Raw genomic sequence first — 10,948 nt, 5'->3', positions numbered from 1 at the left:
ATATTTAGATAGTGACAGTTTGTCCAGCTACAGAAAAATATCTGAATCCATCTAGAACTTTTTCCAAATTCTGTTCCTCTTCCTGGTTATTTAAATAAGATAGTTAGCTACCTTTTGGCTTTTCTATTCCTTTGTTGCATTTAGTGAGTCCCTGTTGCAAGAGTGCTCCTCTCTTTTAATAAACCGGTCCATTTGCACCTCTTTAGGAAACTTCAGTCACCATAGGTGACTGGACCCTTGTTTTCTCTTTTTGTTTGTTCTTGTACTGGGATTTGAATCTAGTTATTAGAAGAGGTAAGATATGTATGAGTCGGCATGTTAAGTCCTATGGAAGGACAACCGAGCTTATTTATGAATCATGAAAGGATATTTCTTGAGCATATATGACATCATAAGTTTGTTGATGAGTAAGGACATATTTAATATTGCATTACCAGTCACTTCTTATTTCTTAATCAGTCTTATACCCCACATTCTTCATATTTCATAATGGCACTCTCTTTCACGAATTTACAAAAACATGATTAACACCATGATCTCTGTAGTTAGTGATAAGACATAAAAAATGGCAGTGCATTATCCTCAACAAAACTGCCCTTGACATGGACAAAGGTTAGAAGATGTCAAGACCATGCTATAGGTTTGTCTGATTTACTTGCTCAAGCATTTTAAGAACTGCAGCCATGGTTGGTCTCTTTGAAGGATCTGATCCTAGGCATTTGCCTGCAATAGTGAACATTTTTCTGACATTTTCAATAGGAAAACATACTAGAGACCTGTCAATTGCTTGTTCTTCTCTCTTGTCTTCGATAACTTCTTTCACCTGGTATACCATGCATTTTATCAAAAATCAGAAGTCATTAGAGACATACTAAACAGCAACTTAACGTAACAGGAGAAATGTATCAGAAAGGCGTGAATATAAAAATTTGGGGCACTGTGTATGCATATATTGCCATATTGAAAGCTATGGATTTCAAGGTCTTGAGTAATCCACGTTGCAATGATAACGATTTCTCATTGCTAAGCTTAAATAAGCAGAAATGTTGACATAATATCAATTGTCCAGGTGTCTCAAAGAATGACATGTGAACCTTCAAAACATTGGATGTGGACACAGTGGTGTTACATTTGTCTTTGTAATATGCAGTATGTGATGAATAATAAATCAGACAAATTGCTCCATACTATGGTTAAGTGATTTGTCTTTGATAATTGTTATATCACTTAAGACATCATGCTTTGTTGATCTAAAGTGTCCACTGTCCACATGTCCAACACATCAAGAAACTCAAGCTTGAAGTGTTTAGGTCATAATGCCTTGAGGCCAACCTTTTAGCTCTTTCTAGATATGATATCCAACAAGATAGGTTACAATATTGCTAAAAATATCTGAACCTTGCAACAAGTAATGGTAGATGGGCTATATCTTGCTTGATCCATCATAATGAGTATGTTGAATATTTAAGAAAGACTTGGTATTCTTTTGCAGCTTCAGTAAGTTTGATGATATATAAAGTTTTGAACTGGAATACTCATGCAACCAAGTCAATTCAAGCAGTGTTAATTGATTGACCCAACAATAAATGCATGTGTTTGACTTGAATATATCCGGAGGTTCAGTAAGGAGGCTGACTATGATGACTTGAATAGAAAGTTTGATTTAATATTTTAGAAAAACTAACTTTGGTATACAATGCAGCCCTTAAAGTTGAGAAAATGGTTACTAATCTGGTCTTAGATAGTTAGGATGAAATTCCACAATTCTTGTTGTCGTTAATATACTCTGCTTGTTCAATTTCATGTAGAAAGATTTATTCTACAAAAAGGCTGTGGAAACTGAGGTTGTCAATTCCAGTATCAAACATCATACCATTTTTCCTTTGGAATGGTACGATATTGGTGCAGCACTGGTACCGGCAATACATACCAAAACTGACAGCATCAAAGGGAATGAAAAATCATTGGTTTTGATTGGTATGGTCAGAGTGGTACCATCAGTACGCATAGCGTAACTAGTACAGCCGGTATATACCAGTATGAATGGTTTTTGAATCCCTCCCAACAATCATGCTGGTGCCATTTCCATGTCAAATTGTTATAGGGTTGATGGTACAATATCATGCTAGTGGTTTTTGAATCCATGATAGAAACTCTATGGCTACATAAGAAGAAATTCGATAATTGAGACAAATATAAAATCAGCCCCATGGAGCTTGGACTTTTGGGACTTGTGTTTATGAGCAAAGGACTTACCCAAGTCACCAGCTTTTTGCCCTCCTCAATAAATGATTCATCTGTTGGTCTTTTACCAGTTAGAAGCTCAAGCAAGACAACACCAAAGCTGTAAACATCTGCTTTTGTTGTTGCTCTTCCCGTGTCAAAATATTCTGTTAAAGACAATTCAAAGAATGAACTCAATTCATCATAATCCATGAAGAGAGAGCAGAAGATTATATAGAAGTTATAGTTTCTCAGACCCAGCATAATACCAGGAGCTAAATATCCAAAAGTTCCCGCAACAATTGTTGTAACATGACTCTTATCTGGTTCCATTAATGTGGCCAATCCAAAATCAGACACCCTTGCCTCCATGTTTTGATCGAGCAAAATGTTGCTTGACTTGATATCCCTGTGGATTATGTGTGGAATACAATCTTGATGTAGATATGATAAACCCCGTGCCGCACCAACTGCTATTTTGCACCTCGAAGACCAATCCAGGGGCTTCTCTTTACTTGATTTGCCTGTAGCAATATCCTTGTGAGAAGCATACTGAAAACAAGATGTAGTCTTGAGAAAAGGTGCTGACTATATTACCATGAAGCAGTGCATCCAGACTTCCATTTGGCATCAGTTCATATATAAGAAGATTAAACTGAGGGGCAATATAATATCCATGAAGTGTGACAATGTTCCGGTGCTTGATGTCCCCCATGGCATTCAACTCTCTTTCAAATCCACTATCTCTGCCTGTATTTCCTTTGTTCAGTCTCTTCACAGCAAAAGCGGTGGTATCATCTATTCTCAATCTGTATACCGTACCATAGCCACCAGAACCAATGATGTCTTTGTTTGATAACTTCATGGTCTTCTTCATAAAAGCTTTCGAAGTAAGGGACTGTGTTGTCAGGGACCGGAACATAACCATCTTTCCACCTGTTACCAGACATCAGTTTTCTGCTTCATATGCAAATTCCTGTGACTAAAATTATAGCAGTTTTGATGTAGTAGAGGATAACCTGTTAAGGTATCTTCGATGATCCTATGCTTCCGTGCCCATCTTTTGTAGAGAAGGAACGAAATTATAATCTTGGATATCAAAAATGCAACACAGCAAATAGTTATATAGAGTCCTAAAGCAACAGAATTGGCCATATTTTTCAGTCCTGCTGTATGATGCTTCTGATTGATATTTTTTACCCTTCAATCTGGAAAATATCTGCATCAAGACAGAAAAGCTACTGTTAAGGATGCGTTCAAATTCCACATGCTAATTGTATTGATTTACATGGACACAGTCTCTCCATTCTTATTGCAGCATGATGGTCCTCAGAACATTAACCCATGCAACCTCCTAATACCCTTTGAGAAATTGAAACAGAAGTAGAAGTATTAGAAATCATTGCTAATTGCCATCAGATCCATAAACTGGAATGCTTAAGCCGGACATTTTAGAAAGCTATAAAAGATGGCCATGCAGAAGTAAAACTAATAGGTTATCACACACTTCTTTTGCCTACCAATATGTGATGAGCATTCCTCTTCCTTCTAAACTATGCAAACAAAAGATTGCTTTCTTTTAACTTTTTCAGAGATAGATTGCCAGTGATAAAACTTGCTGTGCTTTTGCCGTCATGACCTGAGAAAATATAAGTGATGTTGAGGAATGAAAAAAAGCTTAAAAAGACTAATTATCCTCATGATTTTATTTGTTTCGAGAGGAACGGCTTACCACAGCAAAGGCTGCAAGAGTTTCCGAATCCTTTGTGAAGAAACGCAATGACAATGGAAGATGAGAGGCTTTCAGCTCGGTAAAAGGCGAAGGAAAGAAGAGCCTCTGCTGCATGGACTTGGTGCCAACAAAAGTTGGACACCTCGGCTGGATACGCATCTGAAGGGCAAGGGTGATGCAATTTGGGAAGGACATGTGTCCATTTTGATGATTATTAGGTGTAAAACCAAGAAAACTAACCGAAAAACCTGGTTGAACCTGACCTAGACTCTTGTCTTGTATGGTAGCATTTGATCTCATCCATCCATCGCACTTTTTACCATTATGGCTATCAAATATCTCGCGTTAGTAAAACTTTGGTCTATGCTTGCCAGACTGAAGAAACTAGTCCAAGTTGGATGTGAGCAGCAGAATGAAGTACATCTGAGAGAATCTTGGATAGCAATTTATCCAGGGTGCAAAGAATATTTGTGAAACAGAAGTAAACCTTTGACTCTTGATGCAATATCTCCTCTTTGTCGATGCAGTAAATCCAATCTCATTGTGATTATCATCCATATCGACTGTAAAGCTGATGATGGTGGACCATGCTCTAGATACTCTAACCATGCTCTAGCATGCGAAAATTAAAGCTCTCATTACATGGTATTGTATCCAATTTTGAAATATTTTTCTCGTAATGCCTGTAGAAATTAGTCTTGGAGCACAAGATGTGCCACCTCCACTGCTCTAACAGTTCTCAATCTAGTGTTTCTTCTTCTTCTTCTTCAAAGCTCGATGGCTTTCCTCTGCTTTTCCACACCACAAAATTCTCCAACTTTGAAAGGTATACAATGTCTCAGAGAGGATTGAATTAATAAGAGATTTTCTTCCAAAAATGGTTTTAGATTTCTTCTCCAACCAAATATGCCAATAAAGAGCCATGATAAGTTGATCCCATGTTCTTCTATACTTCGATTTGATCTACCTGTGGTTCCAAGAATCCAAAGATATCGGCATTTCTAATCCAGTGTTATTTTGAAAATCTAGTAAGTTGAAATTTTCCTTAAAAAATGTTACTTGAATGGTATTTAGCTCTTTAACCATTTGTTTTAAACAGTGTGTCATTTAGAGTGTGATTTCTAAACTAAACTAGCATTCACCTTTCTAGACAAACAACTTTATCAACACAAGATGAGCAAATCCAGGTTCCAGAGTATGAAAGCACTCTGTCAATCTGACCAAGTTGAGCACAAATCTCTCAAGGTTCAGATTAGCATCAAACTTTTCTTAATGGGCATCTGGTGGTGGTGCGCTGAAAACTTTGGGGTTTCGGACCCGTGACGGTGGTTGGTAACTTTTCATGGTAAGAACCCCACCGCTGCTCGTGCGTCCCGTTTTCGTATTAAAAGGAAGCAGAAACCAACGGCGTACCCAGGTGCACTGACACGGTGGTGGTTTACGTGGCGGCCGGCCAACGATGCCACGATCTACAAACTAGTTCCTGGATGAAAATATCGTGATGGTGACCTTTGTCCAAGCCTCCGCCACAATTTCCCAGAGGAAAATGAGTCGCTACGCACTGGTTTCCAGATAGTCTTCTCGTGCGTGAGAAGATTAAACATTGCTTGCAAATCTAAAACTTTGCTTGCCTCCAATCAAGTAGCGCCATGTCAACATAGCACACAGCCACCATGTATGGGGACGATCAGTGGATGGCGTGGCTGGTGTTTGGGTGCAGGTAATTTTTCTTTCTTTCTTTCTTTTTTTTGTATAACTATTCCTATATTTTCATAAATTCACAGATATATATATATATATATATATATATATATATATATATATATATATATTGTTGGCATTGCAATGGAACTTCCGGAAGCGTCCGAAATAAATAAGTGTCTTCTGCCATTCATGTCCGTAGACTAGTCTTCGTTTTATAAGCACTACTTCCGACATAAAGGGAAGCAGTATTTTCTAGATATATATATGAGCTTAACTCTCCTCCATTCAGCCTATTTGCAGTTCTACCTTTTTAATCAATCAATATATTAAAAAAATTATATCACCAAATAAACTTTTACGTTAATCGACAATGCCAGAAGCAAGGTACATCATGACGATATTAGGGCATACGATGTCCTAATATTGTTGCACATAAAGCTAGGACGTATCTGGTGCATCCACGTGGAGCCGACAGCGATTTATTAGGATACCATCAGGAATATATGAATCATATCGTACTAATGTAAAAGTAGGAGACTTTCCGATTAATTTAGAGAAAAAAATACAAAGAATCATGTAAAAATTTTAAATATTTTTTTCTTCTATTAAATTTGATGTTATCAAATTCATCAATTAATTTATTAAATTTATTTTGAGGTTGATTCAAAACTCGTGTAATGGGTTAGTTAGGTTTGGGCTTACTTAATACTTTAGCTTGTTGGATCAAGATGGGTTGATAAAAGAGAACTTCTATTGTATTGAGTGGATGAGGTCACTTGTATTCTCTCTTGAGTATTCTCTTTTTTTGATATAGAGAAGAGAGATAACAAGTGAGTTTTAATGATGGTGAGCTTTTTTAATCTTCTTGTTTGTCCAAATTTTCAAGATTGTTTGGAAGGGTTCCTAGAGCATTTCGAAGCGGGCTTCGCGGGATCGAAAAGGTGCTTAGAAGGTGCAGCAAGAAGAGAATTTTCTATTGGAAAGTAGTAAGCCCATAGTTGTTAAGTGGTAATCTCTTTTCAAATCTTTTGTAATCTTCCAAGTTGATAGTGGATTTTGATCTTCTTCGTACCCGTGGATGTAGTCCGGTAGTGAGTGAACCACGTAATTTCTTGTGTTGTGTTGTTATGCTTGTCGCCTTTTCTTTGATTCTCTTATTTCTTTATATACTTGCATATCTTTGTTGTAGGTAGTTTGATTTAATTCACTGATTAATTTATTAGTGAGTTGTGATCTTATTGCATTGGTTCCTCTGTTGTCATCCTCTACAATTAGTATCAGAGTTTCAGATTGTGACTACAAAGTATTCAACGAATTGTCTCAATGACAGCAAATCGGATAGAAATGGAGAAATTTGATGGGAAGAGAAATTTTGAGCTTTAGAAGTTGAAAGTTTATGATTTGCTAGTACAACAAGGATATTATAAGGCTCTACTTGGAAAAGATAAGAAGCCGGAGTTGATGTCAAATGATGATTGGGAGGAGATAGACTTGAAAGCCTTAGCTATTATTCGTCTGTGTTTGACGGATGAAGTTCTCTTTAATATTGTTGGAGAGAAAATGGCTTTAGACTTATGGATGAAGTTAGAGAGCTTGTACTAAACAAAGTCAATCACCAATCAGATTTTCTTAAAGAAAAAGTTATACTCTTTGAGAATGAAAGAAGGTATCAAAATCTCCAAGCACTTGAATATTTTCAACAACATCATTTGTGAGCTTCAAAGTATTAGAGAAAAGATGAAAGATGAGGATAAGGCTATACTTGTACTATGTACATTATCGGATTTCTATGATACATTAATTACAAGTCTAAGTTGCACCAAAGAAAATTCTCTTGATATGGATACCGTTTCTAGTGCTTTGTTAGCCGATAAGCTCTTAAGAAAAGTTACTTTGGAGAGTTCGGATGGTGAGACAGATACTTTTTTGGTAAGACGTCATCAAAGAGAACGTGAAAGCACATCAAAAAATCTTTCAAGTAAGTCCAAATATAAATCAAAATTTAAAGGCCGAAATAGCAAAAGGGTTTGTTGGTTATATGGTAAAACCGGGCACTTTAAGAAAGATTGTAGAAATTCGAAAGGTTCAAATTTTGGAAAGGATATTGATGAATCAAGTAGTAGAAAGAATGGCTCCGAATTAAACAATGAAGTACATCAAGTAGAAGAGTCAATGTCGGGTGTTATTGATGATGAGGTCTTGATAGTGGTTCAAGTTCGGCATTTCATCAAAATTAGATTTTTTATAATCATGCAATCCATCATATGTGTCCACATCGTTCATGGTTTAGCATATATGAGGCTTGTGAAGGTGGTACAATTTTGATGAAAAATAACTTAAGTAGCAAGACAAGTAGAGTTGGTATGGTGTGCTTGTGGATATTTGATGGAACGGTTTAGATGCTTGAAGATGTTCGTTATATTTCAAATTTGAAGAAAAGCTTGCTTTTTCTTTTTGAATTAAATAAGAAATGCTTCAAAATCATCGGGCAAGATAGAGTTATTTGAGTTTCTAAAGGTGCAATGATTGTGATGAAGGGTATCCGACTTGAAAATTTGTATAAACTATTGGAGAACATGATGATGGATGAAGCTTATGTGATGGGAAATGACGATCTTCTCCTCCGATTATGGCATAGGAGGTTGGGTCACATGAGTGAGAAGGATATGAAGATTCTAGTAGAGAGGAAGCTTATTCCAAATGTTACTTTTGGTGATTTTGAGTTTTACGAGCATTGTGTTTATGAGAAGCATCATAAACAGAGCTACAAGGCTGGGTCTCATATAAGTAAAGGTATACTTGATTACATTTATACGGATGAGTGGCGTTCTCCTACTACTTCATATGGTGGTTTCAATTACATCATATTATTTATTGATGGCTTCTTACAGAAGGTTTGGTTTAAGTTTCTCAAGTCGAAGGGTGAGGCATTTGAAGCATTGAAGCATTTTATGGCCAAAGTAGAGAATCTCATCGGGCATTACATTAAAGTTCTCTGATAGGATAATGGTTTGAAATATAAATCTAAAGAGTTTGAACTCTTTTGTAAGGAGAAGGATATCTTGAAACACTACACCAACTCCTATGATCCACAACAAAATGGAGTTGTGGAAAGGATAAACCATACATTGATAGAGCGAGCTTGTAATATATTGAGCAATGCCGGTTTGGAGCACGAGTTATGGACCGAGGCAGTGTCTATGGCATGTTATCTTATCAATCGCTCACTTTCTATGGCACTTGATGGAAAGACACTAGAGGAGGTATGGTTCGAAACTCCTTGTGATTATTCTAATTTAAAAATTTTTGATTGTTATGCTTATGCATTGGTTTCTAGTTGTCAAAGAACAAAGTTAGATCTAAAATCAAGGGTATCTTTGTTGGCTATACAAAAAGTATGAAAGGATTCCAGTTATGGAATTCAGAGGCCTGTAAAATTATCACAACATATGATATGCACTTTGATGAATCAAATATGTTGAGAAGAGATATGAAAAATAAAAGTAAAGAGAAGGAAGAAATCTGATATGAGACTCAAGGTTTTGAACTTCCATCTACAAGTTATGCATTAAATGAAGGTGTTGAATCAAAAAATGCACCGGTTGAGTTTAGTGAGGTTGAAGAGCAAATTGAGTAAGGTTCCAACGAGGAAGAGAGTTCTCATAAAGGTGAAGAAGCATATGATATGTCTCGGTAATCAACAAGAGAGTGGCGCACACCTACATATCTAAAAGATTTGTAGATCTAAATACACTTCGGACACTAATTGCAAAGGAAGAGCCATGTATATTTCAAGAGGCCATTAATGCTACCGATGCAAACTATTGGAAAGAGGCTATAGAGGAGGAAATGATGGCACTTCATAAAAATCAAGCATGAAATTTGATGGATTTGCCAAATGGCCAGAAAGTGATTAGTTGCAAGTGGGTTTGTAAAATAAAGAGAGGAACTGATAGGATGATCCAAAGGTATAGAACAAGGTTAGTTGTCAAAGGATTTGCACAAAAGGAAGGTATGGATTTTTTTGAAGTGTTTGCCCCCGTTGTTAAGTTGGATTCTATTCGACTTGTTCTTAGTCTTGTTGCTACTAATAATTTGGAACTTGAGCAATTAGATGTGAAAATGATATTCTTGCATGGTGATCTAGAGGAGGAGATTTATATGCATCAACCTCAAGATTTTATAGAAAAGGGCAAAGAGCATCTTGTATGTAAGCTTAAGAAATTGTTATATAGACTTAAATAAGCATCAAGACAATGGTATCGGAAGTTTGATACATTCATGTTAAGCCGAAAATTTCAAAGAAGTAAGTATGATCATATGTCTACTTGAAGTTCTTCAAAGATGGTAACTTTCTAGTGTTAGTATTATATGTGGATGATATGTTTATAGCATGTAAAGAAAAGGCAATGATTAAAGAGCTCAAGAAAGATTTGGGCAAAACTTTTGAAGTGAAAGATCTCGGATCAGCACGTTAAGTTCTTGGTATGGAGGTTTGGCAGTATAGGCAAAATGGTACATTATCACTTTCACAAAAGAGATTTGTGAAGAAATTGCTTGAAAAGTTTGGTATGAGCAAAGCAAAGGCGGTGAGGACACCATTTGCATCTCACTTTAAGTTGTCTTTGGAGCAATGCCCTAAGGTGGAGGGTGAAAAAAATGGATGGATAGAGTTTCCTATGCTAGTATGGTGAGTAGCTTGATGTTTGCTATGATGTGCACGAGGTCAGATATTGCTTATGCGGTTGGCGTTCTTAGCCGGTTTATGGTAAATCTCGGAAAGATGCATTGGGAGGCGGCGAAGTGGGTACTTCATTACTTGAAGAGGACTAGTGATTATGCAATCACTTATAGCAAGAGCTCAAGTTCAATGTAAGGTTATGTGAATGCAAATTTTACCAATGATCTTGATAAGAGAAGATCGACAACGGATTATATATTTCAAAATAGAAATGGTCCAATTAGTTAGATGTCTAAGTTTCAAGCGACGACTGCTTTATCAACCACGGAGGTCGAGTACATGGCACTAACGGAAGCAAATAAGCGATGTGGCTTTAAGGTTTGATGAAAGAGCTTGGCATGAAGATGGTTCCCATGACATTATTATGTGATAGTATGAGTGCTATATGTTTGGCACAGAATCCGATTTATCATAAAAGGACCAAATATATTGATGTTCAATACCATTACATCCGGGAGGTCATTGAAAATGACAAGGTGAGAGTGTTGAAGGTGGGCACTCATGAGAATGTGGCCGACATACTTACGAAGCCGGTGCAAGTAGAGAAA

At 36.7% G+C, this 10,948-nt stretch overlaps 1 protein-coding gene across 2 annotated transcripts; it reads right to left on the bottom strand.

Annotated features, from left to right (window-relative positions):
• Positions 1-474: 474 nt before the first annotated feature.
• LOC105048573 (receptor-like serine/threonine-protein kinase At1g78530) lies at positions 475-4,087 on the bottom strand. Of its 2 annotated transcripts, XM_073260859.1 has the most exons (7): positions 3,956-4,087; positions 3,744-3,862; positions 3,243-3,442; positions 2,821-3,159; positions 2,493-2,747; positions 2,257-2,390; positions 475-823 (listed from the first exon to the last, which is right to left on the bottom strand). In XM_073260859.1, exons 3-7 carry the CDS (start codon positions 3,376-3,378, stop codon positions 635-637), a joined length of 1,053 nt encoding a protein of 350 aa, XP_073116960.1. In that variant the 5' UTR covers positions 3,379-3,442; positions 3,744-3,862; positions 3,956-4,087; the 3' UTR covers positions 475-634. The 2 variants fall into 2 exon arrangements, with proteins under 2 accessions (XP_073116960.1, XP_073116961.1); XM_073260860.1 differs by lacking the exons at positions 3,744-3,862; positions 3,956-4,087 and having other exon boundaries at positions 3,243-3,721.
• Between the last annotated feature and the right edge of the window lie 6,861 nt (positions 4,088-10,948).

This window comes from Elaeis guineensis, chromosome 7 (genome assembly GCF_000442705.2).
Source record: "Elaeis guineensis isolate ETL-2024a chromosome 7, EG11, whole genome shotgun sequence".
NCBI classification, from domain to species: Eukaryota; Viridiplantae; Streptophyta; class Magnoliopsida; order Arecales; family Arecaceae; genus Elaeis; species Elaeis guineensis.
This window is presented reverse-complemented; position numbering and strand designations above follow the sequence as displayed.